The sequence below is a fragment of the Hypanus sabinus genome, chromosome 4 (genome assembly GCF_030144855.1).
Source record: "Hypanus sabinus isolate sHypSab1 chromosome 4, sHypSab1.hap1, whole genome shotgun sequence".
NCBI classification, from domain to species: Eukaryota; Metazoa; Chordata; class Chondrichthyes; order Myliobatiformes; family Dasyatidae; genus Hypanus; species Hypanus sabinus.
In genome coordinates this window covers 26,401,998-26,416,987 of record NC_082709.1, presented here as the reverse complement: position 1 = coordinate 26,416,987, position 14,990 = coordinate 26,401,998, and the positions used below count along the sequence as shown (strand labels likewise).

The 14,990-nt window shown below is 42.0% G+C and overlaps 1 protein-coding gene across 1 annotated transcript in view; it reads left to right on the top strand.

Moving 5' to 3' along the window:
* Positions 1-14,990, top strand: part of dnah9l (dynein, axonemal, heavy polypeptide 9 like) — a 271,859-nt gene that overhangs the window by 108,441 nt on the left and 148,428 nt on the right. Inside the window, 5 exon segments of the mRNA XM_059966255.1 lie at positions 2,401-2,539; positions 2,625-2,717; positions 3,071-3,265; positions 4,333-4,410; positions 9,963-10,095. Coding sequence (XP_059822238.1) covers positions 2,401-2,539; positions 2,625-2,717; positions 3,071-3,265; positions 4,333-4,410; positions 9,963-10,095 — 638 coding nt within the window.

The following is a 14,990-nucleotide window of genomic DNA, read 5'->3' as shown; positions in this document are numbered from 1 at the left end:
AGCCAGGAGCAGAGCTTCTCCATCCCTGGGAATGGCCTGCATTGCCCTGGCAGAGGGGTCTTGTGGATTTTGCCAGACCATTCATGCAGATTTCTTGGTAGTAGTGGATGCGGCTACTAAGTGACCAGGAGTGTTCTCAATGGCCTCCACTGCAGCCTGACACACTGGTGTATTGAGAAGAGTCTTCTCGAGGACTGGTGATCCAGAATCAGTATGTGGCAGAGTTTCAGTCATTCCTGGAAATGAAAGGAATAAGACATGGAAAGCTTTGTTCCGAGTCTGAAGAACACGCTGTGAGCAATGTCTGCAGAACACTCTACACTGACAACACAGAATGAGAAGCTCACCAGTTTCCTCCTTCAGTATCGCAGTGCAGCGCAGTCCACAACCAACAACTCACCAGCTATGCTGTTCCTGGGTCGTCTCTTGCACTCACACTTGTACCTCCTTAAACATGGAGGTTCTACGTTTCACTCCTGGCGAGGGGCTATAGAGGTGATCAACAGTGGGTACGTGGAAAGACTAAGGACAGAACCAGACCACTCTCCTACACAGTGAGATTGCATCTGATGTCACCTGGGGATGACACAATGATCGGTTGAGAGCAGAGTCAATTGTTAGAGAAGAAAGGTGTCCAGAGATGTCAGAACCACTTCCTGCAGTTCTGGACTCAACTCCCACAGCCAGCACAAGAGGGCTTCAGAACCTGAGATTGTTTCATAGCAAGATGTCTTAGCTGCCAGACAAAGTGATTCTCCTTGTCAGGAAAGACATTATCCCAGAAGAGAAAGAAATCCTTGCCATTAATTAAATCTTCAGGCCAGAATGAGACAATTTAACACTAATAACACTGTGGGTGCATATGTGGAGTTGTATTATATAGTATACTGTATGTAATTGTATGTATACAGTGGATATAATGACTAGAGAGCAATATGTTACATATTTGAATGGAGATGCATTCTATATTGAGTTGGAGTTTATAGCTAAGCAGGAAGGAGTGTTGCGTATTTTATGTTCCAGTAATATTTGAATAATATTGTAAATATACTGTTTGATTAAGCATTCTTTGTTTACATGATTCATTATGGGTTTTCAATAAGTACATTAAAGGCATTAAGTCATTACGCCACCACGTCATCTTTGAGCGTCTCACTAGAAAAGAGGAAAGAAAACTAAGTACACAAATATCCTCGGCTTCACAAGTATTCCTGCCTTTTGTGTTTTTCTTTCAATTAATTTCAGGAGTTACAAAACATCACAAGTTCCACTTGTCAGTTATAGTAGAATCATACGGAACAGATACGCAGACCCTTCATTCTACCATTTCCACGTTAACCATGCTGAAGCAAACCAGATAAGTGTGTGATTTAACTAGTCATTTAACAGTCTCTTCAGCCCAAATGATCCATGACAACTAGACTTAGCTCATCCAGTTTGCCCATATGTGACCTATATTCTTTCCTTTCCATGTGCATGTTCATTTTATGGTAAATGTTAGTGAACCTGCCTCAGCCAGTTCCTCTGGCTGCTCATTCCAGATGCCGGCTATACTCCTGCTATATGGAGTTGCCCCTCAGGTTTCTTTCACTCTCTCCCCTCTCCACCTTCCAGCTTTTCTGTGATTGCATGATGTTCAGTTCCTGGGAAAGGGATGCAGCAAGATCAAATCAAATGAGTCAGTCTGATGATCAGCATATAACACTTGTGTCATGCAGGTGCCAGGATGTTCCACCTGCGTCCCTAAAGCCACACCTCCCGTTGTCAGAGGATGAGGAGCACCAACACCTGCAGATCCCCCTTCAAACTGCACAACATCATGACTTGCATGAGTATTTCTTCACTGTCCTTAAATACTCTTCCTAACACTTGTGGCAGTACCTACCCTAGGACTGCAGGCACTTGAGATGACCTTTTCTGGAACAGCAGTTCTGACAATACTGCTGGGCACCTCAATATATCAGAGGGGCATTAAGCCTCGTCATGGGGTGATGGAAAACTGAGATGGAAATTTCAGTTGTTGAGAACTTGCGAGAACACAACTGAGACTTGAAGAAACCTACCTTGTGGCGCTGTTGGTGGGGAAAGGTGGTGAATACTTGTGACTACAAGGAGTTGCTTTGGTAAGCAATAAGGAGTTCAGTCATGAACCCTTCATCTGACGCAACACTATTTTTGAAAAAAATTCAATTGAATCAAGTTTAAGGCGGTTTTATTTTAGATTCCAATAGTGGAGAGAAAATACCCATGATAATGAAATTATCCAAAAAAAAGCATGAAAAAACAGATGGGAGAATAATAGATTGGTCATTTAGGTGGATTAGAGCAAAAGTGGTTTTGTGGAAAATTGGTTTATTTTAACTGTTTTAACTGTCTAATAACATTTTTTCTAATTATCAGGCCTTGTGCAATGGTCTTCCCAGACTTTGAGCTGATATGTGAGATCATGTTGATGGCAGAAGGATTCATAGATGCTCGGATGCTTGCCAGAAAATTCATAAGTCTCTACACACTTTGCCGCGAGCTTTTGTCAAAACAGGTAAAGTATCTGTTGAAGTAACTTATTAAAGGGTTTTGATTTTCCTTCATTTGATTAGTGTCATATTTAAATGCTTATCTTGTAGGACCATTATGACTGGGGCCTAAGGGCTATAAAGTCTGTACTTGTTGTTGCTGGATCACTGAAGAGAGGAGATCGAAATAGACCTGAGGAACAGGTAAATAGAAGTCATGGTTGCCACTACGGGAAATGGATCTAGTTTCTGTGTAAACCTGAGTTAAAATGATGGTGAACTAGAAGTGGAGTGGGTAGGATGGAGGAAGATGGAGAGAGAAGTTAGGAATGGAGCTGCACTGATGACTTGTGGGGGGTTGTACATGGATGAAATTGTGATGATCACCCTGTCCCCTCAGCCACTCCATACCCTTCTCCCTCACCTTCACTGGCCTCCCTTCTCCCCTTCCCACCTCCCCCAACTTCCCCGCATTCACCCTCCCCCCTCTCCCTCTCCCACTCCCTCCATCTCCCTCCCCTCAGGTTTGTTATTATTTCTATGTTGCTGTTTCCCAGGTCCTAATGCGTGCTTTGAGAGATTTTAATCTGCCAAAAATTGCTACCAACGATGTTCCCATATTCCTGGGTCTGATTGGTGATCTTTTTCCATTGTTGGACGTCCCACGCAAGAGAGATGCAGATCTGGAACAGATGGTGCGCCAGTCTATTTCAGAACTACACCTACAGCCAGAGGATAACTTTATATTAAAGGTGAAAATAATAGCTTATACTTAATAAATCTAAGTAAGATGATCAGAAGTTGTGTTTTTTTACTATTTTAAAATGTGTATATGCCCAGTGTTTCTAACAATATGTTTCCATCTTTAACTTGTCAAGCCATAACCCATATGTTTCCTGAGCTGAATCTACATTTTTTCTTTTCAAGGCAGTAAAATAAACATACCTTTTGTTGCTCAGTTTGTGTAATGACTGTCTTTGTTAAAATATATTTGCATTTATTTGTTTTTAATCTTGATGGATAAATGATTTGAAAAAGGTAAGTGAAGCTTTCAGTGCTTTTAAAATAAGTCATGTTTTATATTGTGAAAAATGTTTATAACCTTGAAATTGCTGTGCTATTTTGCTATATCCTTGTACTAATTTATTTGCTTTTACTTCTAATGGTAAATGTCTGTGGTCCCATGTGCTGCTGCCAGGCTCATTTTTTCCTCTGGATTCATTGTTCTCTGCTGTTTCCCCTGGGATTCAACCATTCTCTTTAGAGCCCTCCCTTTGCCTGGACATTGTGACAATCACTGCACTGAGGCATCTTTTTGATGTTGTCCCTTTTCTGTCCTTGCTTCTGCCAATTACTTACAGGGAGGGAAATTGTAGATGAGTTCTTGTACAAATAATTGGTTGCTGAATTTTGGCATCATTTTTCTTTCCACTGAGTAATCTGTATTTCTGCCCTGCTCAATGTGGGTCTGTGGTGCACGAGTTTTCTTAAAGGCTAAACAAAATAAAAAACTTTTGTATATAAAAGGCTAACTTTTGATCTTTGTATGAAAACTGATGATCTAATTGTGCTGATTATAAATATTCCACTTGATTACAGCTGCGCAAGTCATAGGTCAATACTGCAATTGGCATCTCCAGCTGCTGTGCTTTTTGAAGTGGTTTGGAAGGGGTTTTAGATGTGCTGCCAGCCACCGTTCTTATTGAAGAAATAAAGTGCAAAAAAACAACAAAGAAAATTAACCATTTTATATCTTAAAATGGATAAATTTGTACAACTGGCACCCACTAAGGCCAGACTTTTGTTTGTGTTTGGTCAGGTTACACAACTCGAGGAGCTGTTGGCAGTGCGACATTCAGTTTTTGTTGTGGGTGACGCTGGAACTGGAAAGAGCCAAGTGAGTGAAAAACTACCAATTGCAGCATATTTGACAGTTAAAGACAATGTCTCTCAGCCAACAGAACGTGCTGACTTTCAAGCAACCTTTTACACCACACATGATCCCACGCTAACTGCTTCTGTCCCAGACAGGACTTTCCTGCTGCACCCATTGTTTCTATCTGCTCTTGCCCCTCACCACTTGACTCTACCCTGTCTCTACTCATCTCCAACCTACACTGGGGACATCTTGCAAGCCCGCCACCTTTTTGACAATTTCCAATTCCCCAGCCCTCCATCTCTTCACTATTGATGTCCCTCTTTATGCACCTTCAGCCCCATCAAAATCTCCACTTCTTTCTGCAGTAAAGATTCAACCAGTTCCTCTCCAGCAACACTATCATACGCCTGACTGAACTTGTCCTTGCCCTGAACATCTCTTGCTTCCAACAAATCAAATGTGTAGCTATGGGCCCTAGTGGTGCCCGATTTAGTGTTGGCTTGTTCCAAACATTCTCTGGTATCACGACCCAACTCTTTCTCCGTTACACTGATTATTGTATTCATGCTGCTTCCTGCACCCATACCGAACTCCTCAACTTTATCACTTTTGCAACTAACTTCCACCCCATTCTCAAATTCACTTTGATAGTTTCTGACACTTCTGTTTTCTAGATTTTTCTGTCTCCATCTCAGGAGACAACTGTCCACTGGCATTTGCTTATTTCCAGTGGCTTCCTCATCTTCCCACTTCTACCCATCCTATCTCTTGGAAGAATGCTATCCCATTCTCCCAATTACTTCGTCTCTTCGTCATCTGTTCTCAAGATGAGTCTGTCCATTCCAGTATATCCAAAATACCCTCCTTTTTCAGGAAATGTGACTTCCATTTTATTGTGGTTGATAGAAACCTGTGTTTCTTGGACCTGCTCTCACCTATCTCTCTCCAAACGGAGCAAAGATAGAGTTCACACGAGGAAATCTGCAGATGCTGGAAATTCAAGCAACACACACAAAATGCTGGTGGAACACAGCAGGCCAGGCAGCATCTTTGAGAAGAAGCGCTGTTGATGTGTCAGGCCGAGTTCCCTAGTACTCACTGTGCTATCAGCCTCTGCATCCAGTACAGCATCCTTTGTCATTTTTGCCAGTACAGAGCTTGTGTACATCACGTCCCTCAGAACCATCCAGGAGCCCAAACAGTCCTTAAAGTGAGGTGAATATTCACTTTCACTTCCAAACTTGTGTTCTGCATTTGGTGCTCCCAATGTGGCCTTCTCTATATCGGTGAGACCAAGTGCAAGCTGGATAGTTTGTTTACTGTCTACAACAGCCATCCTAAATTCCCAGATGAATACCATTTCAACTTCCCATTCTCACGCCAATGGATACGGATCTAATTGAAAGTTTGGTTGGTCATTGCCAGATGGGATGCGACATGTACAGTCAATTGTAGGCTACTAAGGAACATTAATGAACAGAGACCCTGGGCATTCAAATCCACAGTTCCCTGAAAGTGGCAGCATAGTTAGATAGGTTGGTGAAGCAGGCGTATGGCATACTTGCCTTCACAGGGCAAGGTATAGATGATCAAAGTTGGGTATATGTTGCAACTTCACAGACCACAGTTCAAGCTGCACCTGGAGAGTTGTGTGTAGTTCTGGCTGCACAGTGTAGGATGTGTTTGCACTGGAGAGTGTGCAGAAGACCCTTCAGGACCATGCCTGGATTGGAGCACGGAGGGGCTGGGCTGGATAAGGGGGTGTGGGGTGGCTAGAGTAAGATATTGTACATAGAATGATAGGGTAGTTGGCAGGAATCTTTTCCCCATGGCTGGGGTATCAAAAACAAAAAATTATGTCCAGTGTGAGAAGGAGGAGATTTAAAGAGGATTCAAGGAGAAAGCTTAACACATTGGCCTGGAAATTGGATATCACAGGCATCGCAGAAATGGATATCTGGAATTCAGAATTAGAGGAGGTGGTGGAATCATTAAATATGAGTACATGTAAGAGACATTTAGACAGGCACTTGAATATGTAAGGGACAGAAAAAGATTAAGCATACAAGTTGTGTGTTTGCGGTGTTGGGCTGCACTTATTAGATTAAAGAAGGGTCTTGGCTCGAAGCGTCAACTGTTTTTTCGTTTCCATAGATGTTGTGTGACATGATGATAATAGTGGTTGTTTCACTAAGTACTTGCTGTATCTGCATATTAACTTTCAGTGCTTTCTGTTTAAAGTCATCTAGGTGTTTCTTTAATATCAACACCTTCAATTTCCCACCATTTAATAGATATACGTCATTTCTGTTTTTCCTACCATAGTGATTGACCTTGTGTATTGAAGTAGTACTGTGTATTTTGCTCATTCATGAAGCCTGTTTCTTCCTTCCCCAAACTGGCACCAAGCTTTGTATCATCAGTAAACTATGGTTTATTAAACTTAGAAATGGAAAATCACTGATGTACAATATAGTGTAACAGTCATAAAGCACTATAGCACAGAAACAAGCTTTTCAGGCTCATCGAGTCTCTGCCAGCCTGGTTTTCTCCCTCGTCCCATAGACCTCCATATTTCTCTCATATAGGTACTTCTCCAAGCTTCTCTTAAATATTGCAATTGAACCTGCAGCTACTCTTCCACTGGCAGCTTATTCCCCACTTCCACTTCCCTCAGAATGAAGTACTTCCCTCTCACATTCCCCTTAAATATTTTACTTATCACTCTAAACCTTTGACCTTTAGTTCTATTCTCACCCAACTTGAGGGGAAAAATGCCTGCATGCATTCACCCTGTCTATGCCCTTTGTAAATTTTGTATTCCTCTATTAGATCCCCTCACATCCTCCTGCATTCCAGTGAATAAAGTCCTAACCTATTCAATCTATCCCTGTAGCCCAGGTCCTCAATTATCAGAGAGATCATTGTAAATTTTCTCTGCACTTTTTCAAGCTTATTGACATCTTTTCTATAGGTAGGTGACCAGAAATCTGTCAAAGCAGCAGAAAATATGAGACATTCTGCTCTGAAATGTTAACTTGTGATTCTTTTTTTCATAGATACTGCCTAACCTACTGAATATCTCTCGTATTTTCTGTGCTGGTTTCTGATTTTCACTCTGCAGCTTCTATTAGAGTTTGGTTGTACTTAATGCTTTGAGCTCTGTAGGCCCAGCAGTGCTGTCTTCCTCCTTTCCCAAGTTCCAGGCTTGGCCTTGTGCTCTGGTCACATGCAGGATATGGTGGCCATCTGCAATCTGCATTTATTGGGGGCAGTGTAGAGATGGTTGAGGGTAAAGGCCAGCAGTCCAAGGTGAGGAGTGGAACATGAGGTATCATAACGTGCAGGTTAAGACCAGCATTGTATTTGGCATGAGCAATATTATATTTGTAGGGGGATGCTGGAGGAAGATGTCTCTGCATGTGACAGTCTGAGAATTACAGTCAGAATCAGGTTTGTTATCACCGGCATGTGACGTGAAATTTGATAACTTAGTAGCAGCGGTTCAATGCAATACACAATATAGAAGAAAAAAATAACAATTGTAATAATAAATAAGTAAATCTAATTCAGTATACTTTATACAGTATACGTATATTGAATAGATTACAAATCATGCAAAAAACAGAAATATTTTATTTTTTTAAAAATTAAGGTAGTGTCCAAGGGTTCAATGTCCATTTAGGAATCGAATGGCAGAGGGGAAGAAGCTGTTCGTGAATCACTGAGTGTGTGCCTTCAGGCTTCTGTACCTCCTACCTGATGGCAACAGTGAGAAAAGAGCATGCCCTGGGTGCTGGAGGTCCTTAATAATGGGCACTGCCTTTCTGAGACACCACTCCTTGAAGATGTCCTGGGTACTTGGTAAGCTAGTACCCAAGATGGAGCCGACTAAATTTACAACCCTCTGCTTCTTTCGGTCCTGTGCAGTAGCCCCCCCCCCCCCAATACCAGACAGTGACGCAGCCTGTCAGAATGCTCTCAGTGGTACAACTATAGAAGTTCTTGAGTGTCTTTGTTGACATACCAGATCTCTTCAGACTCCTAATAAAGCATAGCCGCTGTCTTGCCTTCTTTATGACTGCATCGAAATGTTGGGACCAGATTAGATCCTCTCTCTCTCTCTCTCTCTCTCTCTCTCTCTCTCTCTCTCTCTCTCTCTCTCTCTCTCTCTCTCTCTCTCTCCCTCCCCCTCCTCCTCCCCCTCCCCCTCCCCCTCCGCCTCCCCCTCCCCCTCCCCCTCCCCCTCCCCCTCCCTCTCCCTCTCCCCCTCTCCCTCTTCCTCTCCCTCTCCCCCTCTCCCTCTCCCTCCCTCCCTCTCCCCCCCCACTGCTCCTGAAGGAAAGTCCCTGTGTGTGAATGGTTTCTCTCTGTTGAAGGATGGTGTCAAAGTTCTGTGTCAGTGGTTGTGGATTAGACTGTGTTTCATATAATGATGTCTTTCTTGTTGCTCTCTTCTCTGTTGCTATTTTGGGCATTTTTGAATCAGGGCCACCTGCAGATAATGAACACAGCTGAGCTGAATATGCCTGGACTCTTTCGATTTTGTTGTGTATTATATTATGTACTTTTTGATTTTTTTTGGTTGCCATTTACATGTTATTTTGCATGTGGTGTGTGTTGATATTTTTCTTTGTTTAATAGCTGTCGGGGCGGGTGATGAATCTCAGTGATAATACATACTTTATGCATTGCAGCCTCAGAAGAGTTGTTTAGGTCCCTGGATGGTGGTAGTGAGGGACAGGTGTGACACCCCGCTCTTGCAGAGGAAAGTCCCAAGGGACAGAGAGGGATGGCTGGAGAAGGATGTGGATCAGGGAGCCACAGAGAATTTTCCCTGTAGAAGCTGTGGGATGAGTAATGTGTGACTGATGGAATTCTGTTGGAGCTGGAGGAAATGACAGAGAGAGAGGAATTGCATGGTAAAGGTTGTGGGATGAAAGGTGAGGATCAAGAGAATTCTATCTCTTCCTGTCTGGGGAGAGGGGGAACTGAGAGCAGACATGCAGGAAATGAGTGTGAAGGCTTCAACTGTGGCAGAGAGAAGCCACGTTTCTGAAAGGAGGAGGACATTTCAGAAGCTCAAAAGCAGAAGGCCTCATTTGGTGTGTGTTGGGACCAGAGGTGAGGGATGGGCTGGTTCAGCTTACTGCTAAGTGTCTGGGAACAGACCCTCTGTGGACTTCAATTCAGAATGCCATTTGCTTGCGTTTATTGTTTGCATGATGTGTTTTATTTTCTCTGCACATTGGATGTCTGACGGTCTTCCATCTTTTTTAATGAGTCCTTTTGGTTTCTTTGTTTTGTTCCTGCCATTTCAGAATCGAATCTCAATGTATAACATATACATACTTAGATAATAAATGTACTGTGAGCTTTGAGTACAGAAACAATGAAGACAGAGAAGAATAGCATCCTTACAGGGGGTAGGGTGTGTCGGTGAAGGTAGGTGGGTTTATAGAAAATTGATTGAGATGGAAGTGCAGCAAAGAATCTCAAAGGGAACAGTAATGTGCTCTGTAGCTCCCTGAAATACAAACAGTATAACTGCATATCTCTGCTGCCAACAGATATTAAGAACGCTACACAGGACTTATGCCAACATGAAGTTAAAGCCAGTATGGTGTGATATAAATCCCAAAGCCGTGACTACGGATGAGCTGTTTGGATTTCTACACCCTGCCACACGTGAATGGAAGGATGGTTAGTAAGTGCGACTGACCATTTGAGGTTTGGATATTAATAACGTTTTTGGTAATTTTTTATATTTCTGCATTGCAGAAGAGATTGAATCCATCAAGGCATGTCTGGTTCTGTGACCAAAATCGGATTCAAGATGTTTTGGCCCTGTCTAAACAAGAAGATTGTGTTGTAGAATTAACAGTCTACAGCAACCAACAAACCAGCCATGAGAGCTCCCTATATTTTTGTACATACTGTAAGGTCAATTGAATCAAAGTTCAGAACTAGACATGGCCTCTGTTATATTGAAAATTTAACTGTTCCTCATACCAAATTTATTGTTTAGTCATTATGCTTAATAACGTAGTTCAACTGAATTAATCAATTATGAGATTCTAGTTATTGACCAACTCATGAAAACTCAACAGTGATACTGCTCCAGAATGCTTTGATTAGAGAAGAGAGACCCTTCTGGTCTGATCAGCTGCAATAGACTGTGTTTAACTTTCACTTGTCCAATTCCAAGGCCAAGATTGAGCCCTAGTTTTAATTTTGTGTTTTTATTCCCAATTAATATTTAATGTTATTTGATTGGATTGCTCGACCATTTCGTTGTTGATTTAACAACTTCACTCTGGGTTTATGTAAGTAGATATTGGAGAGAAAATTCAACTTTGATCACTTGAACCATGTGCTCATACTTAATAACATCAATAAAGTGATTAATAATGAATCTTTTCAAGGACATGGTAAACTGGGACTTTTTCTGATATCTGTTTGCAGTTTCCTGGACCCTAATACTGATTCAAGCGTATTAATTTTAAATAAGCTAATTTAAAATTCCACACTTGCTGTGGTAGGATCTGAACTTGCCTACGACTAATCCAGAGAGAACTTTTGATGGAAGGCAGAATTGCAGCATGTTGAAAGTTGCTACGATACGATACTTCACTAAAGGAGCTAATTTCCAAGTCTAAGCACTGACATCAGCCAGTGCTTACGGCACAGGGTATGGTAGCAAAGCAGTAGCACTCAGAATGACAAGAAATTACATCGAGTTTGTAATAACTTATTTAGTAGAAGTTAATTAATAACTTAATTAATCCAAGTATGAATGACTTTGAAATGAATAATTCCATCTATATAATAAATGTAGTTTCAACCATTTGTAAGTCAGTAGCTGATTTGACAGGGTATTGAGCATTGAAGACATGAGATAAATTTCATGAATTCCTGGGAATTGGTTTCCTTAGGGAAGTAAGGTATCGTTAGAACTTGTTCAAGCAGTTTTCAACATAATACAATTCATGTCAAAAGTTTCTCTTTGTTATAGTTGAATAAAATTTTGGACCAGTGCAATGTGATAATTTCAGAGATGGCAAGGGAGAATTTTTAATAAAGGGTAAGTCGTGGGACTTACAAAAGAGCAAAATAGGAGCACGGGTGGACCATTCAGCATCTGTTCCACCATTCAGCAAGATCATAGTTGATCTTCTAACTCAATCGCCATTTAGGAGCAGCTAGGTCATTTTGGGCTTGCAAACAATATGAAACTTACTTATACAATACAATGGAATTAGGCTACAGAAGGAAGTAGGCAGACCAGTGAAATTACAGGCACATGGCTTATAAAATTTAATATAAGAAAGTTTGAAGTTAAGTTCGAAGAATTACAGGGTTTATCATGTAACTAACTTACTGCTGTTTTGAAGGGGTTGTAAGAACACAGAAATCAGTGGTACATACTGGAAAATTGTTGGAGGTATCAGGGCAAATTAATTCAGACAGGCAGTGAATAGAAAAGCAAGAAAGTTCTGCTCATCCACTGATTACCTCCGTCCATGCCTTGCACGGTCTGTTGTGTACGTTTGTGAGCATTATACATCGGGGGGGGGGGGCAGTGCAAATGTCAAAATTCCAAAAGGTTTACCAAAATGAAACAGTGGATATCAGGAAGATGTTGCATTGAGAGATTAAGTGGACAGCTCCTCTTTTTTTCTGATTCAGAATCAGGTTTAATATCACCGGCATATGCCGTGAAATTTGTTAACTTTGCAGCAGCTGTACGATGGAATACATGATAAATATAGAAAAAAGCTGAATTACAGAAATAAGTAGTGCAAAAACAGGAATTAAAATAAAGCAGTGAGGTAGTGTTCATGGGTTCAATGTCCATTTAGGAATTGGATGGCAGGGGGAAAAGCTTTTCCTGAAATATTGAGTGTGTGCCTTCAGGCTCCAGTACCTCCTTCCTGATGGTAACAATGAGTCCTGGGTGGTGAGGGTCCTTAATGATGGACTCCACCTTCTGGAGGCACCACTTCTTGAAGCCATCTTGGATACAATGGAGGCTAGTACCCGTGAAGGAGCTGACTAATTTTACTACCTTCTGCAACTTACTTCGATCCTGTGCAGCAACTTGAAATTATTTACTCTCTCCACTTCTGATCCCGCAATGAGGATTGGTTTGTGTCTTCTTGAATTACCCTTCCACAATCGGCTCTTTGGTCTTACTAACGTCAAAGATTGGGCCATACATTTTACAAATCAATATTACTTTCTAATTACATTCTCTAGTCCACACTGATACAACAACAATCTTTCCAAGTTTGAATGGATGAACTCTAGCATGCAAACTCACGAATGGAAGTTGTGCGTAGTTGAGTAACAATCCTGTGGGACCTCGCCAGTCATTTCCTTCCAATTTAGAATCAGAATCAGGTTTATTATCACCAGCATGTGAGGTGAAATTTGTCAACTTAGCAGCAGCAGTTCAATGCAATACATAATCTAGCAGAGGAAGAAAAAATAATAATAAATAAAATAAAAATAATAATAAACAGGTAAATTAATTATGTATATTGAATAGATTTTTTTTTAATGTGCAAAAACAGAAATACTTTATATTAAGAAAAAGCGAGTTTCAATGTCCATTTAGGAATTGGATGGCAGAGGAGAAGAAGCAGTTCCTGAATTGCTGAGTCTGTACTTTCAGGCTTCTGTACCTCCCACCTGATGGTAACAGTGAGAAAAGGGCATGCCCCGGGTGCTGGATGTCCTTAATAATGGACGCTACCTTCCTGAGACACCGCTCCCTAAAGATGTCCTGGGTACTTTGTAGGCTAGTGCCCAAGGTGGAGCTGACTAGATTTACAATCTTCTGCAGCTTCTTTTGGTCCTGTGCAGTAGCCCCCTCCATACCAGACAGTGATGCAGCCTGTCAGAATGCTCTCCACGGTACAGCTATAGAAGTTTTTGAGTGTACTTGTTGACATTCAAAATCTCTTCAAACTCCTAATAAAGTATAGCCACTGTCTTGCTTTCTTTATAACTACATCGATATGTTGTGACCAGGTTAGATCCTCAGGGATCCTGACACCCAGGAACTTGAAGCTGCTCACTCTCTCTACTTCTGATCCCTCTGAGTCTAGGAGGATTGGTATGTGTTCCTTCGTCTTGCCTTTCCTGAAGTCTCTCATCTTACTGACATTGAGTGTCAGGTTGTTGCTATGGCACCACTCCACTAGTTGGCATATCTCACTCCTGTATGCCCTCTTGTCACGACCTGAGATTCTACCAACAATGGTTGTGTCATCAGCAAATTTATAGATGTTATTTGAGCTATGTCTAGCCACACAGTCATGGGTATACAGAGTAGAGCATTGGGCTAAGCACACACCCCTGAGGTGCACCAGTGTTGATCATCAGTGAGGAGGATATGTTAGCACCAATCCGCACAGACTGTTGTCTTCCAGTTCAGAAATTGAGGATCCAATTGCAGAGGGAAGTACAGAGGCCCAGGTTCTGCAACTTCTCAATCAGGGTTGTGGGAATGATGGTATTAAATGCTGAGCTACAGTCGATGAACAGCATCCTGATGTAGGTGTTTGTGTTGTCCTGGTGGTCTAAAGCCATGTGAAGAGCCATTGAGATTGCATCTGTCATTGACCTATTGCGGCGATAGCCAAACTGCAATGGGTCCAGATCTTTGCTGAGGCAGGAGTTAAGTCTAGTCATGACCAACCTCTCAAAGCATTCATCATGGTCAATGTGAGTGCTACTGGGCAATAGTCATTAAGGCAGCTCGCATTATTCTTCTTAGGCACTAGTATTGTTGCCTTTTTGAAGAAAGTGGGAACTTCTGCCTGTAGCAGTGAGAGGTTGAAAATGTCCTTAAATACTCCTGCCAGTTGGTTGGCACAGGTTTTCAGAGCCTTACCAGGTACTCCATCAGGACCTTCCACCTTGTGAGGGTTCACTCTCTTTAAAGACAGCCTAGCATTGGCCTCGGAGACGGAGATCACAGGGTCATCAGGTGCAGCAGGGATATTCACAGCTGTAGATATGTTCTCCCTTTCAAAGCAGGCATAGAAGGTATTCATCTTGTAGTGAAGCATCGCCGCCATTCGTGCTATTGGGTTTCGCTTTGTAGGAAGTGATGTCTTGCTTTAGGAACATATCTGTGAGTCCAATCCTGCCAACCACAGCCTTGGCTCATCTTGATGGATCTGTGCCCCAGTGTTCAGCAATCAGATCTCAGTGCTGGCAGTGGATAGGCCTCTAGTGGCACAATGATGATGCTTTGACCTGAAATGTGTAGAAAGGGTTTTGCCAGTTGTAGATTTTAAACATTTTTTGAATTTTTCGTTTGGAGAAGGAAGTCGGAGGATCAGAACGGGAGTGCGGCAGGAGCCATCTTGAATTTTTCTTATTCTCATTGGTAAAGAGAGGTGGGACTGCGCAGGCGTGTGACGGCAGGCAGTGAAGCGGGGAAGATTTAAAAAGAACACAGCCTTATACAGTGGGCAGCGGAGTGAGCTGGGAGCCCAGTGTAGGCTTAAGGGCTTGGGCTCAACGGGCTTAGGCAGAAACGGGCGAGGCAAGGTAGGTTTAGGTTTAGTTTTTCCTGTTATTTG